Below are 25,769 nucleotides of genomic sequence, written 5' to 3' on the forward strand. Positions count from 1 at the left end.
GCTTACAGGGTTTTAAAGACTATAGGCCAGCAAATCACCCAAATTAAGGACGCCCTATCATATCCTGGCAGCCAGATGCAGGATCCCTATGGTCGCTAGTTGCACAGCCCCTTCGTCTTTTAAACCAGAGGATGGGGAAAAACACACCATGCAGACGGCTCTGTTCCCATAAGTCCTCCCTGACCTGACGGTGGGTCCAGGGGGACCAGAATTAGTGATCATATGGAATCTGCTGGGCTAGGACGGATCATCCCAGAGTGATGCGTTATTTGGACGGGAGCTGGAGGGGGACTAGTGGGATTATCACAAGATGTGCTCGGCCAGATTAGGGAGAGGACGTAAACCTGATGGAGAACGGGTTACAGATTAACACTGCTGGTCAGTCAGTCTAGACTACAGAGAATAATAACACCTCTACTGTATACAATAGATTAGATACATCATACACTCTCAGATTAGATCCTTCTAACTGTCCTAGTCTCAATAAATACTATAGATGAATAAATTCCACTAACATTAGGATGAGGTTGTATGTTTCTACTAGAGCCACATAAAACAAAGAAGAAATAAATATGTATTGCCCCATACACCGGATGCAGTGAAATGAGTTGTTTTACAACAGTCACCATAATGTGATGGATCACTTTGATCTGACTTTGACAAATGTAATATTTGATTTAGACATAACGCTACTGTTGATAATGCTAGACATACAGTACATGACACGTTCACACACACACATGCATGCATGCACTCAAGCACACACAAACACAAACATGCACATTCATTATTGAAACATACCACATGACATAAACATCTATGTAGGAACATCAGTCATACACTGAATCTGAATGCACTGCTTTATCGATTCTTTACCGAAACATCAGATTTTTCTGCCAGAACTTTAATTGAAAACCTGTGTCAAATGGAAAATGTACAACACTGTCAAGAGCTAAACGAACAGCACACATGTCAAAGAGGAAGAACAAAACAATCAGAATTACCATACATATGCAAAAAAAAAAAAAAAACAACATTTTTGCAACAATTAATCATTGGCAATCACTGAAACAGTTTAATCAGAATCATTACAAATGGTTGATTATTCATTACGTCCGGTAATTAGATCATAAATGGTATGGATGTACTAGGTGAGGCTTTTGAAGGAGATCACACGCTGGGGACAAATAGAAAAGCCAGCTAAGGACGGATGACGATTAAATATGAGTTTTTTAAATTGCAAACAGGCACCAGGGCCAGATGGGGATATGTATTCCTCTGCCAGGTCTCTATAGAGAGAAATTCATCTTATTGATCCATTGTTGCATTTCACACATGTACAAGTGTGTATTAATACGGATATGTGAATTGGAAATGTGTTTTTTGCCCATTAGTTAAATGATGTGTGACGCCGATGTCTTATGTGGGTATGAGTGAGTGAGAATTCCATGGGCATAACTCCTAATGCTGCTATGATCACAACTTTATCTTAGTTAGTTTTTTACCATTTCTGATAGGGCTGAAGATGAAAGTTTAGGAACAAGTAGATGGAGATAACAATGGCAGAACCAGGGAAGTACCGACTCAACGCACTTCAAAGTTCTCCACTTCTGTCCATATCCACCCACCCCTACTCTTCTCTGTCTGCCTTGGGGGACAGAGTAATGACCAAGCTGACTTGCTGAGGTAGGCTAGTCATGCTGCATGTGTTCATAATTTCTGCTCTGCTCTCCTCTCCTCTGTTATTAGTTAATGCCTTAGTGGGACGTCAGGTAAATCAATTGGGGGCTGATCTTTAAAAGCTGACACGTAAGCGAGCACATTATCCCTATTTGCACTTCATTGCGTGCACCGCTGGGCAGTGCTGAACACTCACAATCAGCAGACAGCACAGGACAGAGTCCCAGTCATAACATACACAGGTTCAGATGTACTGTAGGACAGGGACAAGCGAAAGAGGAGAATGGGGAGAGTAGGGGGAGAGGGAAAGAGGGAGAGAGTGGAGAGGGAGGAAGACGGAGGGATGATTCAGAGGTTGAATAATTTACTTTGACAAAGGCCCAAAGGAAACCTGCGGGTGAGTTCTGATGGGTAATCTGCTTGACTTTGGAAAAATAGAGACGAGCACAAAAAAAATTGCCAAACACATCCTTTCTGTTTTTTTAAATAATTTCTTCCTACAAAATTGCTCATGAGATTTTGCACCCATAGCACTTATGTTCGTTCCTTAAATTGCTATGATTAGTTTGTGAAGGGGACCTTTTTTTATGAAAAAATCTGAAATCAGATTGCATTGCGGAGCATGCAATCTACAAAATGTTACAGATGCTCCCTGCTTCCCTGCTGTATATCTCGTTCCTTCCATCTATCCCTCTGCTTGTGTTTTTTACTCTCCCTCTCGCCACTCTCCCTCCATCTCTCTCTAGCTCTCTCTCGCCACTCTCTCTCCCTCCATCTCTCTCCAGCTCTCTCTCGCCACTTTCCATCCATCTCTCTCTCTCTTCCTCTGCTCTCCCTCCAGCTCTCCTCATCCGAGGCCCGATTCTACCAAGCAAAACCGAATTTAATGATAACATCCCTAACAGTGAGTTAACTTCATTAATAAGCTTTTGATAAACCCAACACCTTTTACTGTCAGTTGAGTTAATAAACCACCATCTCTATTTGATACATAGCCTACTGTATTAAAAATGTGATGATGTTTAGGAGGTAAATCTGCTTAGAGCAATAAACATCAAATTTGACTTGAAGAGGTATGGGTGTGAGTTTGAGTTATTGCTAAAGGTACATTGACAAACACATGCTGTACATGCAAATTGCACACAAATACAAAGGTTAGTTGTGTCATTCCACCTATTGGGTACCTTTTGAGTAGTCCAACTTGGTAAAAGGGGAGGCAAGTAGCCTGGCGGGTTAAGAGTGTTGGGCCAGTAACTGAAAGGTTGCTGGTTCGAATCCCCGAGCTTACTAGGTGAAAAATAATTCAATGTCCATTGAGCAAGGCACTTAACCCTAATTGTTCCAGTATGTTGCGCTAGACAAGAGCATCTACAAAAAACAATTTTTTTAAAGTAGTTACACCTCATTTTAACATTCTATCATAATGAGCACATGTTCAACTTAATAAAATAAAAAATGCTTTCCCATCTTAAAAAATACTACATTAAGTGCCAAACAAAGTAACATGGTTGACTGTAACAGGGTTGATGATTCATCATAAATCAGCCATAGATCCCCTTGTGACAGGGGGAATGGAAGCTTGTTGTGTACAACAGGGAGGGGCAATTGAAAGTCATTTTGAAAACACATTTTTTAATTATTAAACATTTCTGTCTATACATGGGAAACAGGGTTGACGTCACTCAGTCTTCCACCACAAAACACCAGAAAATGGCCAAAAAGATTAGAAGTGGCTCAACAGCTTTTACACTAGTTTGACTAAGATGTTCAATGTTTAATTTGAAAACAAATATTTAAAATGGAAAAGTTTCAGCATAATATGTTATTATAGTAAAGCGAGAGTTCAGGTCACACAACAGGGTTGACATTAAAATTAGGGACAAAAATGAATCACTAATTACATTAAATAAATAATCATCTTCAGAAATGACTTTGTCAAAGCAACATAATAACTAGGGCTTTACAATGATGGTGAAAACCTGGAGAAATGTTAAGTGGGTTAACATTTTCCTAGAAGTCACAGAGGGACATGTCAAAATTATGAATTAAGTCTTTATTCATATAAAAAAATCTGATTTATTGAATTTTCCATGTGGTCTATGTTAAAGAGCACTTCATTTAATATAATATACTTTTAAAATGCAATATTGGTGCCCAATTGTACATAAAATATTATAGGGATGCAAAAGGCACTCATTTTGTGGATCGACCCAGTTCTGTTTACACACACAAACATACACACACACACACAGACAGCTCAAGACCCCAGCTCACCCATCTCCATGCAGGTCCTTAACTCTCTACAGTGGATTAGATGGCAGAAATATGGCATCCTGGGGGCGAATGGGCTGAATGTTTTAACGAGGCTGCAGCCCACTTTATTCCCTCCCATGTAGCAGTTATCTATCAGCTACTATGGCCATGCGGCCCTGAGCACAGCTTACACTTCACAGGTTATCCACCTCTGCCACTGGATATTTACACTGATCCCTACGTTTACATTCCAGGTCCCCTGGGGCCATAATACAGGAGCACTGGGACAGGCCTTGCTATGTCTAATCCCTATGGTCCAGAATCAAATACTCTCCTCGCAATGTTTGGACTGAGGGAGTTGGGAGTAAGAATAGTGAGAACGCACACACACGCACACAAACACCCACAGACAAGTCCTCAATGAATACACACACAGGTACCTTGCATGCGTGTGCGCGCACACACACACACACACACAGACACACACTGTGTCATAAGCCCTGCTCAGTTTGAGAGGTGTGCTCACAGGAGGGCCTCACAACTACAGAGCTAGGTGTCTGAGTAGAACCCAGGGGAGACACTGTCAGAGAAACAGACAGTGTTCCTAGAGTTCCTAGACATGAGAACCACTACAAAGACTCCGTTTTGGCATTTCCCTGTAAAAAGCCCCATGAGCACTAACATATGAAGTTCATAGGAGCACATCAAATTTGGTGTCAAATGAAAGTGTATATTTTTTTGAATTTAAGGCATTTATAAATGTTTCAACCATTTTCCACCCTAAAAATGCAAAGGCAATGACAGACATAAAAGGGGTCTAAGAAAACATTCAGCATAGAACATCTATAACAGGAATTCATAGTAGTCACAAATCACAGTTGGTTCACATGCTACTGTTCTCCCTTCCACTGGCATGCTGTTATGTTCAGCTCAATGTTCTCTTTCTCTCACGTGGTAGTCAAAGCAAGAGTGTGAAAACACTCTGGACGAGCCCTCTCTCTCCCCATCTCTCTTCTTACTCTTCAGTTAGTGTCACCTCTCCCAGCGATTACTGAAACATACCCATGAGGCCCCTATTTCCATTTCCGGTCCACACCAACCAAATTTAGTCTTGTTTGGGGAGGAGCTCATTAGAATAATAGCCAGTGTGCAGAATAATACCCAAACATGCAAAGGAGGATATCAAATGTTCTGTCTTTGTGTGCCTATTCAGCATATATCACCATGAAGAGAATGACATTCATAATTATGCATTTCTCTATAGTACAGATCAGGGACTCATGATGTCTTTCTGTTACCATCATTCTGTTACCGAGTGTAAATCTATTTACTCCAGTTCAATAACCAAATGAGATTTTTTTCTAACTAAAGGTGCCATATCATAGCTGATAGCTCATTTTTTTCTACAGACATCTTTGAATCTTAATTCATAGATATTTAACAAGGTTTTTGAAAAATGTGGTCAGGGAGATTTTACCGACATTCTTTTACCAAACTTTACATCTGCACTGTTCATCGAGTAAACGTGTTTTTGTTAATGTTTCTGTGGAAATTGTTCAAAGTAGTCCATGTGCATAGAGTTGTACGGTTTGTTTAACTTTGCAATCAATGTCTTTTATTTGGCATACTTTTAAAGTGAAAAATATGCATAATTCTGTTACCATGGAATTGCCCAATTATAAAACCTGCCTTCCAGTGTATCCACTCTAGAGAAACGCCTGGTTATACGCCTGAAAGGCCCAATATGGAGTTGGGTAGTGGGTAGATGGCTGGAGTGTGTTGGGTGTAGTTTGTAGTGTGTGTAGCTCTTATGTAGTAACTCAGTCCTGGGATGCTCAGTGTAGTTCTAAGCAGCTACTCCTGTGTTAGTTCTGTTTGATGATAAGGTTTCAGAAAGGGAATATTTGATTTTTCTCCCTCACGGGTACCCAACGGGTGACTGTGTGTGTGACCATGCCAAGTTCTTGGCATTATCCCTGGATTGGGGGGCTGGTGTGTGTGATAAAGGAGTTTGAGAGGGCTATACGAGGGCTGCTTTCTGAAGTTTCTGGTCGTGTGTGTGTGTTTGTGCGCAATGTGCACGTTTACAATGTGATTGTGTTTGTTCACGTGTGTCTTGTGTGTTATATGCATATGTGTGTGCGTGCGTGTGTGCGTGTGTGTGTGTGTGTGTGTGTGTGTGTGTGTGTGTGTGTGTGTGTGTGTGTGTGTGTGTGTGTGTGTGTGTGTGTGTGTGTGTGTGTGTGTGTGTGGACAAACAGGATCTGTGTTAAGGGATCCTGTGTATAGTGGGTAACACTTCATCATCTATTCATGGGCCCAGGGGCAACTCTCAACCCTCTCCTCCTCTACAGTTAGGCCTCTTAGGGCAGCTGCTTTTACTGCATATGCTCCCGTCGAAATGCATCTGGGGGACTGGACTTGATCCATGGGCGTGTGGTAATGCAGCAGCATCATGGATAGTAATTCATGTTCTAGTCATTATTTAAACTATGATATACTGTATTTCATACTTGACTTGAAAGACTCTCATATCATTAAATAGATGAAATGTGGATGTGACGATTGTCCTATGGACAGCGGCCCACGGCCCCCCTTTTGTAGGCCCACATATCAATTTCCAAAACAAAACAAAAATGTATTGTCTATATATTTTTTTTGTGAAGTGGGGGTTAGAATAGTAGAACTTTAGTTGTGCATCAGCAGTTTTTCTCTTGTTATGTCAGTCACTGACAGTCACTCAATTAGCCATGTCAGATTGGAAAAATATTCTAGCCAGCTATCTATGCAAAATATTCTCTCTGCCCCAAAATGTGTAGAATTGCAGAAAACTTGCTTTAAAATTGCAAAAATGTCTCTGCGCCCCATGACAAAATGTGTAGAATTACAGGAAAATAACACATTGGTTATGTAACCTTTTCTGAAAGCAGTTATTCATTGTATTTATGTGTAGTTAGCTGTGTTTTCTGTGCATGCATTCAGAATGACCACAAGTTACATGTACAATGTGAAAGTAGATCAAATGAAATGTAAACGATTACCTTGTATTCCTTGTTTATTGAAGAGGGTTATCTGGCCATTTCCTGGTTGGAGGTTTCACCAGCAAACTTTTGTTTTTACTCTGTTCTATTACCTTTTCTTTTATTTTACTTGACTGTGATAAGGTCTCGGAAAAAAAGAGCGTCCTGTCTGTTAAATTAAAACAAGGCTTTGCCACTGCACAGCCATGGGCTTCTACAAGCAAGCGCCACTGCTGTGGTTACAGCCTTTTTAAAGATTGTGCTCCACAATATAAAATAACCAGTTGATATTCCGGTTTCAAAAAATAAATCTTAAATGGCACAATTCATTTACTGAATATACAGTATATGGGGCAATTTAGAAGTTATCTGTAATGGTTATGATAAATGAGGCATTGTTGCACACAGTTGGCTTATAGTCATATTTTTCTGGTCCTTGTGTACTCAAGTTCAATATAATTTATTGTGGCAGAATCTAAGAAAAATATGTGTTCTATTGATAAATATTGAAATCCCCTGTGAAGAGACTTGCAGCAAATGGAATTGCAGCAAATGGTTTTAAAATCATTTGTAAATGTTTAATCATTTTTTTTAAATGTGCCCCTACTTCCAGACAAAGTCAGGTGCCCATGCACACACACACACACACACACGCACACACACTCACACTCCTATGTTTGCTAATCATTAAGACCATACAGATCATTTAAGACTACTGTAAATTCATGATCTGCTTGTCAGGTTAAAGCTTCCCAGTGGAATCGACTCATTGCCTCATTAGCAATCTAGAGTGGCTGCCATTGAAATAGGATTTGCATCCTATTCATAATGCAAATGAAAAACAATTTCCTCGCGAACAAATTAACACCATTTTCAAAAGATAAATAGCCCCAGCTGTTTTATAATTTTTACTAAACAATCATATTCATTTCCACAGGTTCCCCAAGGGACATATACTAATGCATGCTAATGAGCATGCATTAGTTCATCAAAGGTAACTAGGAAATTCTTACACACCGGGGCATCGGATCCAGATAGTGTGTTGTTTTATAGTTAAATATGTATATTTTGCTGGCAAAGAATATTCTATCAGGCAGTTTTCAATTCAACAAGACATGTTATGCTATCCATAACAATTAATATCAGGTGTTAGGCTGATCTTTAACACTGGTCAGAGTAACACGTAATGTGTCTGTACTGTTGGATATAGGCCAGCGGATGGCTGAGAGATCACAGAGGAGAGAAAAGGTTGGAGTAAAGATGTTTTATCCTCCGTGTATTATTGTTAAAGGTCACTAAGATAGGCTTTGCCTCCATTTTTCATACTTATTGTATCTAGGTCTTTTTTTTTACTCTCCCTCTCCCCCTCTCTCTCCCCTTCTCCTTCCCTCCCTCCCTCTTCCCTTTCTGTTGTGCATATCTCCCTCCATGTATTGAAATGAAGTGGGACCATGTGATGGAGGCATTATAGACCCCTAAACCTGATAAGCTGCCATCTCAGTTTACTCCATTCTTCCTCTGAAGCTGATGAATACAAGAGCCTGAAATAACAGTTTATCCACTGTGTGTCACTTCCTGCCTCCCTCTCCTCTTTCGTGAAGACTTCCTGTTTACTCCCACTCCACCACTTCTCTTCTGTGAACACTCCTACTGTGATGTGGTTCAAGGGCATTGTTGAGCCCACACTCCATAGAGGGTCCATCTAGTGTGATAGTGTGATGATGACACAGAGACAAGTGCCTCTTAGGCTACAGTACCAGTCACATGCTAGGGTCAGACTCTTTTCACCAGGCCCTTTAAACTTGTGAATTGCCTTGCAGACTTGGCTTGGAGGCTACTGAGACACAGAGTTGAAGAACCAAGTTTGACGTTCCCCAGACTTTGAAACCCTCTGGTCTCAGTGAAGAGTTGGTGTTGGGTGCTGAATTCATATATGCTTCCTAGATCTGACTTTCTCTGGTGTGTTAGGTTTTGTATTTAATAATGTGTTTTTCTAAGAGACTGGTTGTACGGTAGACAGTTGTGCAGTTAACAAGAAACAGTCATTATGCACATTTCAGGGTTCAGTCTTCATCGGCACACTCGATATCCTTGGTTTCTCAAATGATTGCATCGCCTGGTTCACCAACTACTTCTCTGATAGAGTTCAGTGTGTCAAATCGGAGGGCCTGTTGTCCGGGCCTCTGGCAGTCTCTATGGGGGTGCCACAGGGTTCAATTCTTGGGCCAACTCTCTTCTCTGTATACATCAATGATGTCGCTCTTGCTGCTGGTGAGTCTCTGATCCACCTCTACGCAGATGACACCATTCAGTATACTTCTGGCCCTTCTTTGGACACTGTGTTAACAACCCTCCAGACAAGCTTCAATGCCATACAACTCTCCTTCCGTGGCCTCCAACTGCTCTTAAATACAAATAAAACTAAATGCATGCTCTTCAACCGATCACTGCCTGCACCTGCCCGCCCGTCCAGCATCACTACTCTGGACGGTTCTGACTTAGAATATGTGGAGAACTACAAATACCTAGGTGTCTGGTTAGACTGTAAACTCTCCTTCCAGACTCACATCAAACATCTCCAATCCAAAGTTAAATCTAGAATTGGCTTCCTATTTCGCAACAAAGCATCCTTCACTCATGCTGCCAAACATACCCTCGTAAAAATGACCATCCTACCGATCCTCGACTTCAGCGATGTCATTTACAAAATAGCCTCCAATACCCTACTCAATAAATTGGATGCAGTCTATCACAGTGCCATCCGTTTTGTCACCAAAGCCCCATATACTACCCACCACTGCGACCTGTACGCTCTCGTTGTCATCTACAAGACCCTCCTAGGTAAAGTCGTCCCTTATCTCAGCTCACTGGTCACCATAGCAGCACCCACCTGTAGCACGCGCTCCAGCAGGTATATCTCTCTGGTCACCCCCAAAACCAATTCCTCATTTGGCCGCCTTTCCTTCCAGTTCTCTGCTGCCAATGACTGGAACAAACTACAAAAATCTCTGAAACTGGAAACACTTATCTCCCTCACTAGCTTTAAGCGCCAGCTATCAGAGCAGCTCACAGATGACTGCATCTGTACATAGCCCATCTATAATTTAGCCCAAACAACTACCTCTTCCCCTACTGTATTTATTTATTTATTTTGCTCCGTTGTACCCCATTATTTCTATCACTACTTTGCACATTCTTCCACTGCAAATCTACCATTCCAGTGTTTTACTTGCTATATTGTATTTACTTCGCCACCATGGCCTTTTTTTGCCTGTACCTCTCTTATCTCACCTCATTTGCTCACATTGTATATACTTATTTTTCTACTGTATTATTGACTGTATGTTTGTTTTACTCCATGTGTAACTCTGTGTTGTTGTATGTGTCGAACTGCTTTGCTTTATCTTGGCCAGGTCGCAACTGTAAATGAGAACTTGTTCTCAAGTTGCCTACCTGGTTAAATAAAGGTGAAATAAATCAATAAAATCAATAAATAAAATGCACAACAATATAGTCTGAACCAGAAACCAACAATATTGTCTACCAGAAACAACCGGCCAAAGACTCATTGAAAAGGAAACCTCATCCCGTCGCTATCTCCCTTTGCAACACTGAACAGCATGAGCGGAGGTGCACACGGAAGATTAGAACACTTGGAGGACAATGGAAGAGGAGTTTATATGGTAAATTACATATTTTAAAATCAACACTTTTCACTATCCTGGAATAAAAGCGCTACAATATTCACTGTATTATTCAGGTAGTTCTCCATCTTTAGCCCTGGCCTGTGTGTCTCTGAGGTCTGAGCTGGTCAGTGTGGTCCGGCCTGATTGGTGGTCAGACATTGATCTGCTATGATAAGCGTATGGTTTGGAGGGAAGCCCTTGTCAGCTTCTGGAGCTGCTGCCCCTGGGTGGCTAAGCCTTGATCTGCCAAGGGGTGTGTGTATGCATATTTGTTAATGTGCATTTGCACATGTTATGTGTGTGTGTGTGTGTGCATGTGTGCGGTGTGTATGTGTATGTGTGCCAAACCCATGTGTGTATGTAGGTTGGGATCCTTGTCGTGTCCAATAATCCCAGAATCCTCTGATAACAGGAGTCCTCCCCTAGCAACCCGTCCCTCTTGCCTGCTCTCTAACCCCATCGCCTGCACATTGATGATTGTGTGGTCCGATCACGCCGATCATAAACAGTTTAATCCTGTTAGTCTGAATTTGAGGAGCAGATAAGCCCTGGCTGAGAAACACATGTCCAAAGAACCTGCCTAGACACACCGTACACTGGCTGACACACACACCGTACACTGGCTGAGAGGAACTCACTGTATAGTAGGCTAAATGGAACACCGACAGCACCAACTGAACTGCTGATTAGTGAGATTTGGACTTAAGTTCATATATAGCAAACTCCCTGTGGGAATCATTATTCAAAACATATAACCTTGGAAAATATGAGCAGCATGGCTGTAAAAAAGTTTAAGGAAAAACATGATTCACATTCGACAAGTGTATTAAAACAGGGATTCTCAAAGTGGGGTACTGAGGGGGCCAGTGGCCAGATCTAAAAATATTTCAATATTTTTATAAATATTACTAACAACAGATTAAACCAATTTTGGCCAAGGGATCCGTGGAATAAGTTTAAAGGGTTTATGTAATACAATACAATACAATGTAATATTATTAATCTACAATGTTTGTTCTTAACCCTGGACAACATGGGCTTGGCATGCTCACAGGGATATTGGTATTTACAGTACTCCAACAATTATAAATTTTTCAACTTTAACTTGTTTTTTTTACATAAGTGCAATGTAATTTATGATACAACTGCAAAGTTTTCTCTCTGCCTCATGGCAAAATTGGTAAAATTGCAGGATATTAGATGGAAAACTGAAACATTTTCTCTCCGATGCCAAGATGCGAGCCTTCCCAGGGCCTGAGACTTGGTTCGTCCGACCATGCACTGCCAAACTCCAGTTGTGTTCTGATTATGAGGGGGTCCCTGATGAATTTGCTATAAGAAAAGAGGTCCTTGGCCCCAAAGGGTTTGAGAACCCCTGTATTAAAACACACACAGAGCAAATACTCTGGAAGTTCATTATATGTTGGGTGAGGAAAAGCAATGAGGCTTCTTGGCAGATTTCCTGTTCACCCAGGTTGACAAATTGGTATGGGCCTTTTGTCAGAGCTCCACCTTGAGCTCACTAGCGATTTTTTTCTGCTGTGATTACAATTTCAGGCATGAAAGTACACTATTGGAAATGCATATTTTCTTAAATCTCTATTTGCATGGCCCGTGGGATGTCTTCAGTCGCTTTGTCACTTTCTAATTAACGCTCAAAGCCCAATGAATCAATAACGAGCTTCCCTCTACTGCAGCACACTCAGTTCAAATGAACTATTCCTCAGCATTGAACTGTTTTGATGTTAGGGACATAAAACATGTCTTAATGAACACAGCAATAAATGGATGTGAATTGTTCAATATATTTATTTGTACAATCTAATCTAATCTATTTACACTGAGTGTACAAAACATTACAAACACCTGCTTTTCCATGACATAGACTGACCAGCTGAATCCAGGTGAAAGCCATGATCCTTTATCAATGTCACCTGTTAAATCCAGGGGAGAGACACGTTAAAGAAGGATTTTTACGCCTTGAGACAATTGAGACATGGATTGTGTATGTGTGCCATTCAGAGGGTGAATGGGTGAGACAACAGATGTACGCGTCTTTGAACAGGGTATGTTAGTAGTGCTAGGCGCACCGGTTTGAGTGTGTCAAGAACCACAATGCTGCTCGGTTTTTCAGGCTCAACAGTTTCCTGTGTGTATCAAGAATGATCCACCACCTGAAGGACTTCCAGCCAACTTGACACAACTATGGGAAGCATTGGATTCAACATAGGCCAGCATTCCTGTGGAACGCTTTTTTTTTTTTTTTTTTTTTTTTTTACCTTTATTTAACCAGGCAAGTCAGTTAAGAACAAATTCTTATTTTCAATGACGGCCTGGGAACAGTGGGTTAACTGCCTGTTCAGGGGCAGAACGACAGATTTGTACCTTGTCAGCTCGGGGGTTTGAACTCGCAACCTTCCGGTTACTAGTCCAACGCTCTAACCACTAGGCTACCCTGCCGCCCCAGGGACACCTTATAGTTCATACCCCGACAAATTTAGGCTGTTCTGAGGGCAAAAGGGGGTGCAATCAGTATTAATGTTTTGTACACTCAGTGTATATTTTTTTTACAATTCTTAATGTTTAAACATGTTGTAATTATAAGAATGACTAGTATCTAGCTGTATGCATATAAAGCACATACATTTTCAGATGATCAAATGTATTTAAAATACTTGGTATGAGAAGGAGCAATGATTTCAGCAGCTGTGTTGCAGTATGTTCGACTATTTCCAATCACAAAGCAGATTAGTTGGGAGTAAAGAACCTCTGTAAGATTATCAGCCAGTGAATATCTTGCACAAGCATGACATTTAAAAACCAAAGAGTGTGAACTGTGAACATATTTGATGAATCACCATGAAACTCCATGGAGACGACAGACGAGACACAGCTCTCTGAGCCTTCTGGTTTCCAAGCAAACCCAAAGTGAAGACAGCATATATAATATTGTTCCAATATTGTATATTCTGTATGATGTCTATTTGGACTTGTGTCTGTATTCTGTTTGTATATTGTCTATTGCTGACAGCACCTTCTCACTAAGGCAAATTCTGGGTTTGTGTAAATGTCCTTGGCGAGTAAAAGTCTGATTCTGATAAAATGTCCTTGTAATTGTAATGGAGAAAAATATTTTTTTTGAATTGAATGGAAAAGAAGTCTTCTGACCTCAAAGGATTGGCGGCTCCCCTGCGGGACGTTTGAGCTAATGTATGCTAATGCGATTAGCATGAGGTTGTAAGTAACAAGAACATTTCCCAGGACATAGATATATCTGATATTAGCAGAAAGCTTAAATTCTTGCCATTTTAACTGCACTGTCCAATTTACAGTAGCTATTTTACAGTGGCTAATAATATATCATGCTATTGTTTGAGGAGAGTGTACAGTTTTGAACATCAAAGTTATTAATAAACAAATTAGGCACATTTGGGTTGGTTTTTTCTTTGCATGATCTTTTACCAGATCTAATGTGTTATATTCTCCTACATTAATTTCACATTTCCACAAAGTTCAAAGTGTTTCCTTTCAAATGGTACCAAGAAAATGCATATCCTTCCTTCAGGGCCTGAGCTTGGGCAAACATTTAAAAAAAGGGGCCGATCCTTAAGAGGTTTTTAATGGTACTTCCTGGATAAAGGTTAAATCAAAATGCCTCACTGTGACTTAAGGAGGCCCACTCACCTGAGGGTGAAGATCTGTACAGGTGACAGGATGGAGAGAGCCAGGAAAGTGGAGACTATCTCCCTCTGTCTGATTGGTCTAGAGGGCACCATCACCACAAAGTTACTGTCCAGCCTCAGCTCCGGCATGGGCTGGAACAGACGCACGCTCCCAATGCGCTGCATGGGTGTGGGACCCGAGAAGTACCCCATGGGCCCCTGGTGCTCTGTGCGCATGGAACTGCCTTTCCTTGAGTCCTCTGAGCTGCACTCCCCAGTCTCCGTGGACTGTACCATGTAGTAGAGCTCCACGGGGGTGCCCTGGGGCTGCTCCGGAGATCTCTGCCTCCCTGGCCTCACGGTGGGGGGACTGAACCAGCTAGCCAGGGGCTCCAGTTCTGCCACACACATCCCCAGCTCCCCCTTCAGACGACACGTGCCCCGCACCTCCTGGGTCTCGTGGAAGGCAAACATCCTGACACAGGGCAGCCTGTGGATGGTGGTATAGTCATCCCAGTCCCTGCCTCCCACATAGAACAACACTTGCACCTTTGGCCAACTGGGGTGAATCCTCTCACTGATGATGAAGGTATGGACCTTCCAGTTGTAGGTGAAAAGGGATGGAGAAGAGGAGGAGGAGGATGACAGGGAGGTAAAAGAGGGTCCGTTGAAGGGTCCGGGGCTCTGTAGGAGCTCCAGGGGGATGGGTTGCTGGGCAGACATGGGTCCGTAGCTGGCGTTGATGAAGGGCATCTGGCGGGCCTCCTGGATGAAGAAGGGCTCAGTCCTGGCCTGCAGGCTGGAGTTCCTCATTAGGTCCTGGTTGGCCTCCTTTAGGAAGAAGGCTGCCTTGGCATTGAGTACCTGGTAGCTGACAGGCAGGTAGCCGGGCATGGGGCCGTACCTCTGTAGACCATCAAGAATCACCCTGCTGTCTGCCACTGAAGGAGAGAGGAGAGGAAAGGGGAGAGGTTAGCTATCTACCTGTTAACCTCTATAACAAAGGGCAAAGCAGAGAGACGGGAAAGTGAATGAAAAGGGGGATTTTTTTATGGGAGTAGCAATTCAGGACCATGGACAGCGTACTAAACACTGAACATCTCTTTATCGCTATGCTTTTCTGGTCATTCACATTGCTATTCCAATGTCTTAATAACAAATGATTTGCTACAACATGTTCATATGACATCTCCTTCATGCATTATTGCGCTCATTTTATGGTGGTGCATGTAAAAGAACTTGCAGTTAAACGGAGAGACTAAAAGACCATGGATTAGGAATCAAATCTGATCTACATTGATAGACTGTTTCTACTGATAGACACGGTTCCTTGTTTAATCCTACTTACTCACTCACTTAGTCAGTCAACTCAGTCACTCAGTCATTCAGTCAGTCACTCACTCTCCTCTTCTCTATCTGAACAGCTTGGTTCACATTCTCCACACACTACTCCTGTCTGGAGTCTGAACCAGACCCTGTTATCAACCCCGGCACACCCAGCAGGGCCTCAACCCCCCCACCACCCCAACTCCACCTCATCTACACCTTCCCACTTCTGTCTCTCCCACTGATGTATGAAGAGCTGGAGACTGCTGAGACTGAAAACCGTTGTTTTCAAGGTAATCTGTTCACGTTCACATATGCCGATTCATGGACCGTCTATATCCGGGTCACATCCTGTTTACACAGACCAACATCACATGCACAATAGCACTTAGTGTGCACAGGGAGCAGCGCTAGCGGCGACTACTTTATCACGTCATCCAAAAGACTGGATGAATATCAAATTGGGTCTGAGCGATAATTATTTGAATAATTCAATGAATGTTTTGTGCATAAAGGTAATGACTAAAGTGTCTTATTAGGAATTCTCTAATCGGACTTCTCTTTGTGGCCGTCTATGGAAATTGTCTTTCGGGGCCGGGCATTAGTAAACTGCAGTACCGAAGCAAGACTGTAGGACCAGTCGAAAATTGGCTTCCAGACCGGAACCCTGGCCCCCAGACCGGAACCCTGGCCCCTTGGTCTCTCCCTTCACCATCAAGCTCCAGATATTTGGTCTGATGGAAGATTCTGAGAGAGGCCATTGATTTCCCGTTGTAGCTGAGCCGTGCGGTGGGAGCTAGGAGACACGGCAGTGATTTGTGACAGCCCAGTCCTCCAGCCTGGAGGACCGGGCTCCACAAGCTGTGGTCGGAATACTGAGGGCCATAAAGCACAATGTCTGTCTGTCTGTCTGTCTGTCTGTCTGTCTGTCTGTCTGTCTGTATGTCAGAGTGGAACAGAGAGACTACAGGGATATGAATGATGGTTGATACTCGAGTTTCAGTACATAAAAGTAGGCTACGACTACTGTGTGATGTTACACAAAGACTGAGTATAGAGGGAGAGCAGGCAGATGCTTAGCCGTGATGAAGCATGCCTCACAGAGAGATAGAGAGGTGTATCTGTCTCTCTCAGGGAGAGTTGGCTTACTGTTCTAGTTTTCACATACAGAAGTCCCGTGATAGAGACAGAGAATCTACTTTACAATCAAAGTGCTGTAATCACTTCCTAAATGTCAGCATGTTTTTCTTCATCTTCCAACGCTGACGTCCCTAAATGCAATAAGTAAAAGCTCCCCATTCACCTTGGGTTGGCACATACGTACATTTCCAGATTTTTTAATACAGTTTCTTCCAATGAAAACAGAGATGATTTGTGCAGGCACTTGACCTTCTTGCCAAATCCTGCCTACTGTAAACAGCCCAGTGATCCGTGAATACAAGTTAATCCCAGAGGAAAGGGACTGAAGAGTCTTTTTACATATTAAACAGGGAACTCTGCTTCACCAGCACTGGACATATGGGAGATGTTATCCATGCATGATTTAGGAGCCAAAACCCACAAGACTCAGTGACTCATGAATAATGAGTCCATACTGTACATATGCCATGGGATTCTCACTGACTGTTGGTATATACAGTAGGCTTCAAACAGCAATTTACCAATCGCTATAATCTCACTACTATAGAAAACATACAGTATTATGCATGATTATCAGGGTTGTTCACCGCTGTATCATACCATTACAGGTAATACCACACAAGCGTAGAAACAGTTAAATGTTTCTTCCGCCATAGCGAAAAGCTGCCACAACACTGCAAAATGTCAGTGGGTTAGGTTAAATGTGAGTGGGTTATATAGGCTAATTCTGTCTAAGTGCCCTAGCATGCCCAAGTATGATTCAGCGTAGTCTGACTGATCAGGAGGCCTACATTCTACCGTAGGTTGAGTAAAGGCACCGAATGTGGATCTCGTGTTTTAGGGACCGCCCGCTGTAGACGTCTGACTGCCGACATTTTTCACACGATTCTACATGTAAAAAGGGCGCGTGCTCAGTTCGCAAATTACATTGAGATGCTAAGTACCCTGGGCCAGCGAATGCTATTGGTGTGTCTGAGCTCTACAGGACTTAAGGACCATAAAGGAGAGTAATCCTTGCTCCCTGTGTGGCTAATCTAGCTGTGCCTCTGCTGCGCCTCCACAGTCAAAGAGAGATGCCACAGCAGGATGGGGTGGAAAAGAGTGAGGAGAAAGGTGGAGCATGGATGAGAGGGAGAAAGACCATAATGCATTGCAAGCTGTTGACAGGGAAAGACTGTGAAAGAACATCCTCAGCTCCCTCGGGATCAGTAAATGAAAGTACATGGACTAGTTTATATAGTAACCAATAATCAATTACACAGGAATAGCCAAACCCATGGCCGTAATCGTATGATCAGTAGACCCCAACCCCAGCATCTGTTGTATTTGTTTTATATATGGCCTGACCTTACAAATAATTAATCAAACAAAATCCTCCTCGAAGTTAGGGAGGGGGGAGGGGTTATGAAGTTGGTGGGGTCTCTTCCTATGAGCTTTGGAAAGCCCAGCAGGGGGTGTGTTTTTCTCAAGCCTGCTTTACAAGCTGTATACCAGAAACACACCCACTGAATACAAAGTGAATATGAGACTATGCAGGGAAATATACACAAACAAAAATACGTATTATTCTGAGTCAAAGTAGAGGAATAGCATTATCGTACATACTTTACTGTCTGAGGGTGAATAACAAGCACTTTCAACATCAAATCAAACCACATTTTATTGGTCACATACACATATTTAGCAGATGTAATTACGGGTGTAGCGAAATGCTTGATAAAGGGTTGCTTTTTTAACACTAAATTCATTCAGTCTAAACAAGAATATTCAATATGCAGCTCCTAGATGCTTCATGTGTGTTTGAAACTACTCATTAGGAAAATTACAGCCATTTAGTCCTTTTTTACCATTTACCCAAAATATGTTTCCCCAGAAAAACATTTGTATTCAACCTCTGACACTTCCAGTTGAAAATGGTACATGAAGCACTTTGCAATCACTTGATGTGAGACTGGTCCACAGAGAACACATAAGTGCCCTGGAACACTTTAAAGGCATGTTAACACTAAGCCCCCAATCAAAACAAACAGAGACAGACAGCTAGGAGGTCTCAAAGGTACATTTACCCAGAATGCTACCTGACATTTCTCCCTCCATCCTGAAATTGTAGTCTGTTGTGCTATTGATAACCTGCTGTAATCCAAAATTACATTTTACAAAAGTGGTAAATCAAGATGTTCCGTATATCAACTTCCCACTGGGCACAAACTGGTTGAATCAATCTTATTTCAACATAATTTGTCGATGTATTGTGATGTGGAATCTATGTGGAAAATACATTGTATTTGAAAAACCACATGATTATGCCATCATGGCAACCAAACATAGACAAACCTTGTATAAAATGCTTACCTTTGAAACAATGGCAAATCTTCAATGTTTCCACTATCAGAAAAAAATAACAATAGGCTTGGCAGCACTTCCTACTGGTGAATGAATCTGTCTACAGCCACCCTTTGGTCCTCCATCCAGGGTTTTAACCAAGCCCCGTCCATCTTAGCCTTCATATGTGTCACTGACTACTACCAATGTGATATCAGGAGTTGGTGTATGAATAAGAAATATCTGACAATGTATGTACTTTGTTGTACTTTAAAATGTTGGAAAGTGCAGTAATAACACAATTAGATGACAACTCAACCTAAAATGTGGAATTTGGGGGGGAGAGAGAGAGAGAGAGAGAGAGAGAGAGAGAGAGAGAGAGAGAGATTTGAAAACAACAGGTCAGGGTTCATAGCCACAGGCAGAACAGCAGAAACTGGATCAGCAGCAGATATTTGAGGGTATCTAAACCCATCGAGCATGTCAAGTGACTCAGCTTTTTTTAAACAAGCAAAACAAAGTTTTCCTTGGTGTAGACTAAAGATAAGAATAGTTGTTACCAGACCACAGAGTTTCTGCAAACAACAGCAATAGCTGACCACGAACTTGTACCGTCTACAGAGTAACTTTCTACACGTGCGAGACGCTACCTATGGTCATTTAGTCAGGACAAACAAAAATCTTCAGTAAATGCTGACACAGACAGACACAGACCAGTGAAGGTGACAAAGCCACTGATGACTATAAGAGATGCGCCTGGGGAGAGTGGATCCTGTAGCTGAGTCTCCAGCCCTCAGGGGTAGCCAGCCAGCCAGTCAGAATGCAGTTTGGGCTACAGTAATTAGAGTACCTTTAGGCTAGCTTACAATTATCTACTGGGCTAGAGCTGGTGTAGAGCTAGGCTAGAGCTAGGCTAGAGCTGGGGTAGAGCTGGTGAAGAGCTAGGTTAGAGCTGGGCTAGAGCTGGAGTAGAGCCAGTGTAGAGCTGGAGTAGAGCTGGAGTAGAGCTAGGCAAGAGCTGGGGTAGAACTGGGATAGAGCTGGGGTAGAGCTGGCCTAGATCCGGGGTAGAGCTGAGGTAGAGCCGGGCTAGAGCTGGGCTAGAGCCGGGCTAGATCCGGGGAAGAGCTGGGGTAGAGCTGGGATAGAGCCGGGGAAGAGCTGGGCTAGAGCTGGGGTAGATCTGGGATAGATCTGGGGTAGAGCTGGGATAGAGCTGGGCTAGATCCGGGGTAGACCTGAGGTAGAGCCGGGCTAGAGCTGGGATAGAGCTGGGCTAATACTGGGGTAGAGCTGGGCTAGAGCTGGGGTAGAGCAGGGGTAGATCTGGGGTAGAGCTGGGGTAAAGCTGGGATAGAGCTGGAGTAAAGCCGGGCTAGAGCTGGGGTAGAGCTGGGGTAAAGCTGGGCTAGAGCTTGGGAACAGCTGGGGTAAAGCCAGGCTAGAGCTGGGGTAGAGCTGGGGTAAAGCCGGGCTAGAGTTGGGGTACAGCTGGGGTAAAGCCAGTCTAGAGCTGGGGTGAAGCCGGGCTAGAGCTGGGGAAAAGCTGGGGTAAAGCTGGGGTAGAGCTGCGGTAAAGCCAGGCTACAGCCGGGGTAAAGTTGGGGTAAAGCTGGACTAGAGCTGGGCTAGAGCTGGGCTAGAGCTGGTGTAGAGCTAGGGTAGAGCTGGGCTAGAGCTGGGCTAGAACTGGTGTAGAGCTAGGGTAGAGCTGGGCTAGAGCTAGGGTAGAGCTAGGCTAGAGCTGGGCTAGAGCTGGAGCAGAGCTAGGCTAGAGCTGGGCTAGAGCTGGTGTAGAGCTAGACTAGATCCTGGGCAGAGCTGGGGTATAGCTGGGCTAGAGCTGGGCTAGATCCAGGGTATTGCTGGGGGAGAGCTGGGCTAGAGCTGGGGTAGAGCCGGGCTAGAGCTGAGCTAGAGCTGGGCTAATGCTGGGGTAGAGCTGGGGTAGAGCTGGGATAGAGCCGGGCTAGAGCCATGGTAAAGCTGGGCTAGAGCTGGGGTAGAGCAGGGGTAGATCTGGGGTAGAGCTGGGGTAAAGCTAGGGTAGAGCTGGAGTAAAACCGGGTTAGACCTGGGGTAGAGCCTGGCTAGAGCTGGGCTAGATCCGGTGTAGAGCTGGAGTAAAGCTGGACTAGAGCTGGGGTAAAGCTGGGCTAGAACCGGTGTAGATATGGGGTAGAGCTGGGTTAAAGCTGGGCTAGACCTGGGGTAGAGCCAGGCTAGAGTTGGGCTAGAGCTGGGGTAGAGCTGGGGTAGAGCTGGGATAGAGCCGGGCTAGAGCCATGGTAAAGCTGGGCTAGAGCTGGGGTAGAGCAGGGGTAGATCTGGGGTAGAGCTGGGGTAAAGCTAGGGTAGAGCTGGAGTAAAACCGGGTTAGACCTGGGGTAGAGCCTGGCTAGAGCTGGGCTAGATCCGGTGTAGAGCTGGAGTAAAGCTGGACTAGAGCTGGGGTAAAGCTGGGCTAGAACCGGTGTAGATATGGGGTAGAGCTGGGGTAAAGCTGGGCTAGACCTGGGGTAGAGCCAGGCTAGAGTTGGGCTAGAGCTGGGGTAGATCCAGCATAGAGCTGGAGTAGAGCTGGGCTAGATCCGGGGTAGAGCTGGGGTAGAGCCGGGCTAGAGCTGGGGTAGAGCTGGGGTAAAGCCGGGCTAGAGTTGGGGTACAGCTGGGGTAAAGCTGGGATAGAGCTGGGGTAAATCTGGGCTAGATCCGGTGTAGATATGGGGTAGAGCTGGGGTAAAGCTGGGCTAGACCTGGGGTAGAGCCAGGCTAGAGTTGGGCTAGAGCTGGGGTAGAACCGGGCTAGAGAGTTGGGCTAGAGCTGGTTTAGAGCTAGGGTAGAGCTGGGCTAGAGCTGGGGTAGAGCTTGTGAAGAGCTGGGGTAGAGCTGGGCTAGAGCTGGGGTAGAGCTCGTGTAGAGCTGGGGTAGAGCTGGAGTAGAGCTAGGCTAGAGCTGGGTTAGAGCTGGGATAGAGCTGGGGTAGAGCTGGTCTAGATCTGGGTAGAGCTGGGGTAGAGATGGTCTAGAGCTGGGGTAGAGCCAGGCTAGAGTTGGGCTAGTGCTGGGCTAAATCCAGCGTAGAGCTGGAGTAGAGCTGGGCTAGATCCGGGGTAGAGCTGGGGTAGAGCCGGGGTAGAGCTGGGGTAGAACCAGGCTAGAGTGTGGCTTGAGCCGGGCTAGATCCAGTTTAGAAATGGGCTAGAGTGGGTATAAAGCTGGGCTAGAGCTGGGTAGAGCTGGGGTAGAGCTGGGGTAAAGCCGGGCTAGAGCTCGGGTAAAGCCGGGGTAGAGCCGTGGTAGAGCTAGGGTAAAGCTGGAATAGAGCTGGGCTAGAGCTGGGGTAGAGCTGGGCTAGAGTTGGGCTAGAACTGGGGTAGAGCTGGGCTACACCTGGGGTAGAGCCGAGCTAGAGCTGGGCTAGAGCTGGGTAGAGCTGGGGTAGAGCTGGGGTAAAGCCGGGCTAGAGCTCGGGTAAAGCCGGGGTAGAGCCGTGGTAGAGCTAGGGTAAAGCTGGAATAGAGCTGGGCTAGAGCTGGGGTAGAGCTGGGCTAGAGCTGGGGTAGAGCTAGGCTAGAGCTGGGCTAGAGCTTCTGCAGAGCTAGGTTAGAGCTGAGCTAGAGCTGGTGTAGAGCTAGGCTAGAGCAGGGGTGGAGCTTGTGAAGAGCTGTGGTAGAGCTGGGCTAGAGCTGGGGTAGTGCCCATGTAGAGCTGCTGTAGATCTGGAGTAGAGCTAGGCTAGAGCTGGGGTAGAGCTGGGATAGAGCTGGGGTAAAGCCAGGCTAGAGCTGGAGTGCAGCTGGGGTAGAGCTGAGGTAAAGCTAGGGTAAAGCTGGGGTAGAGCTGGGGTAAAGCTGGGGTTGAGCTGGGGTAAAGCTGGACTAGAGCTGGGATAGAGCTGGGCTAGAGCTGGGGTAGAGCAGAGGGACATTCTGAAGTCTGGGGGTTTAATCGGATCACTTGTAGAGCCGGGTTGCACTTCATCTTTCATCGCCTTGCAACACATTAATAACCTATTGATACGTTAAATTATATTTCCCCCCTATTTTGTGAAATATTTAGCAAAATAAGGCATAGTGACTGGGCCAAGATGGATGAGGTAAGCCATATACAATATATATGTACAAAAGTACATTGACACCCATTTTTATTTGTCACGTGTCGAATACAACAGCTGTAGTAGACCTTACTGTGAAATGCTTACTTACAAGCCCTTAACCAACAACGCAGTTCAATAAATAGATTTGAGAAAATATTTACTAAATAAACTAAAGTAAAACTAAATAAAATAAAGTAACACAAGAAAATCACATAACAATAACAAGGCTATATACAGGGGGTACCGGCACCGAGTCAATGTGTGGGGGTATAGGTTAGTCGAAATAATTTGTAAAGTGTGGGGGGGGGGAGAGGGGGGTTCAATGTAAATAGTCTGGGTGGCCACTTGATTAATTAATTGTTCAGCAGTCTTATGGCTTCGGGGTAGAAGGTGTTAAGGAGACTTTTGGTCCTAGACTTGGTGCTCCGGTACCGATTGCCGTGCGGCAGCATAGAGAACAATCTATGACTTGGGTGACTGGAGTCTTTGACAATTATTTGGGCCTTCCTCTGATGCCTCCTAGTATATAGGTAGGCAGGAAGCTTGACCCCAGTGATGTACTGGGCCGTACGCACTACCCACTGTAGCGCCTTACAGTCAGATGCTGATACCAGCCGGTGATACCGATACCTGCAGTTGCCATACCAGCCGGTGATGCAACCGGTCAGGATACGGCTATTTCAGCCACAGCCATTGCTGACAGGTGTATAAAATCGAGCACACAGCCATGCAATCTCAATAGACAAACATTGTCAGTAGAATGGCCTTACTGAAGAGCTCAGTGACTTCCAACCAGTCAGTTGGTCAAATATCTGCCCTGCTAGAACTGCCCCAGTAAGTGCTGTTATTTTGAAGAGGAAACATCTAGGATCAACAACTGCTCAGCCGCGAAGTGGTAGGCCACACAAGCTCACAGAACCGGACAGCCAAGTGCTGAAACACGTAACGCACAAAAATTGTCTGTCCTCGGTTGCAACACTCTACCAAGTTCCGAATTGCCTCTGGAAGCAACATCAGCACAAGAACTGTTCGCCAGGAACTTCATGAAATGGGTTTCCATGGCCAAGCCACCACACACAAGCCAAAGATCACCATGTGCAATGCCAAGCATCGGCTGGAGTAGTGTAAAGCTTGCCGGCCATTGGAATCTGGAGCAGTGGAAACGCGTTCTCTGGAGTGATGAATCACGTTTCACCATCTTGCAATCCAATGGACGAATCTGGGTTTGGTGGATGGCAAGAAAAAAAAGCTACATGCTCCAATTCATATTGCCAACTGTAAAGTTTGGTGGAGGAGGAATAATGGTCCGGGACTGTTTTTCATGGTTCAGGCTAGGCCCCTTAGTTCCAGTGAATGGAAATATTAACGCTACAGCATACAATGACATTATAGATGATTCTGTGCTTCCAACTTAGTAGCAACAGTTTGGGGAAGGCCCTTTCCTCTTTCAGCATAAAAACACTCCCGTCCACAAAGCGAGGTCCATACAGAAATGGTTTGTCGAGATCAGTGTGGAAGAACTTGACTGGCCTGCACAGAGCCCTGACCTCAACCCCTTCAAACACATTTGGGATGAATTGGAATGCCAACTGCGAGACAGGCCTAATCGCCCAACATCAGTGCCTGACCTCACTTATGCTCTATGTTCCAACGTCTAGTGGAAAGCCTTCCCAGAAGAGTGGATGCTGTTATAGCAGCAAAGGGAGACCAACTCCATATTAATGCCCATGATTTTGGAATGAGATGTTCAACGAGAAGGTGTCCACATACTTTTGGTCATGTAGTGTATATTTTATAGACATCAGCAATACATCTTCCCTTATGCTTCCTCCCATTTTTGAATAGCTTTAAAAAGGCAACATATTCTCTCAGCCTCATTGCAAAATGTGTAGAATTGCAGGATATTAGCTTTAAAACAGGAACATTTTCTCAGCCTCATGGCAAAATGTGTAGCATAGCATGAGATTAGCTATAAAACTGCAAATCCTTTTTCTCTTTGCCCCATGGCAAAATGGCAGGAAGTTTGTTTTTTTCTTCCCAAAAAAGCATTCCTAAAAATATAATTTAAAACGGTGGTACGCCACTGGCCAGACGGTGTCTATCTGAGCATGTGCACTCTGGTCCTGATGAGTCTGTGAGGCGTGAGGGAGAGGAGACGTGTGAGGAATCATAAACCTTCCGTCAGAGGAACAGCTAGCCACAGACAGTCATCTCTCTCAGATGAATGAGCCTCCATTACATCGTAACACAACACATTCCTTACTGCCATACTAATCGTCATTATCTAGGTGATGAGGAATTTACAACAGAGACTTATCAAGGCCTTTACTAAAAGTAATTAGATGCAACAATTCTAGTTACAGTCATCAAATCTGTCTGTAGAATGTTTGTCAAATATATTTCAGAAGTCATATAATGTACATGAACAAGGGGATAGTTAAGTTGGAAAAGCAGAAAAATGTATTTAGAATGATTTAGAAAACATATTTAGTATCAAGGACATTACTTAAGGAAGTATTCACCTTAAATTCTTCACCTTCATCAAATTTGTGTAGAATTGAGAAAAAGGCTTTAGTCTAG

At 44.1% G+C, this 25,769-nt stretch overlaps 1 protein-coding gene across 1 annotated transcript in view; it reads right to left on the bottom strand.

The window, feature by feature from the left end:
• Positions 1 to 25,769, bottom strand: part of LOC110522892 (transmembrane protein 132C-like) — a 179,884-nt gene that overhangs the window by 125,286 nt on the left and 28,829 nt on the right. The window contains exon 2 of the mRNA XM_036977176.1: positions 14,324 to 15,242. Within this exon, the coding sequence (XP_036833071.1) occupies positions 14,324 to 15,242 (919 nt within the window). The remainder of the gene's footprint in view (positions 1 to 14,323; positions 15,243 to 25,769) is intronic.

This window comes from Oncorhynchus mykiss, chromosome 5, assembly GCF_013265735.2.
Source record: "Oncorhynchus mykiss isolate Arlee chromosome 5, USDA_OmykA_1.1, whole genome shotgun sequence".
In the NCBI taxonomy this organism is placed as follows: Eukaryota; Metazoa; Chordata; class Actinopteri; order Salmoniformes; family Salmonidae; genus Oncorhynchus; species Oncorhynchus mykiss.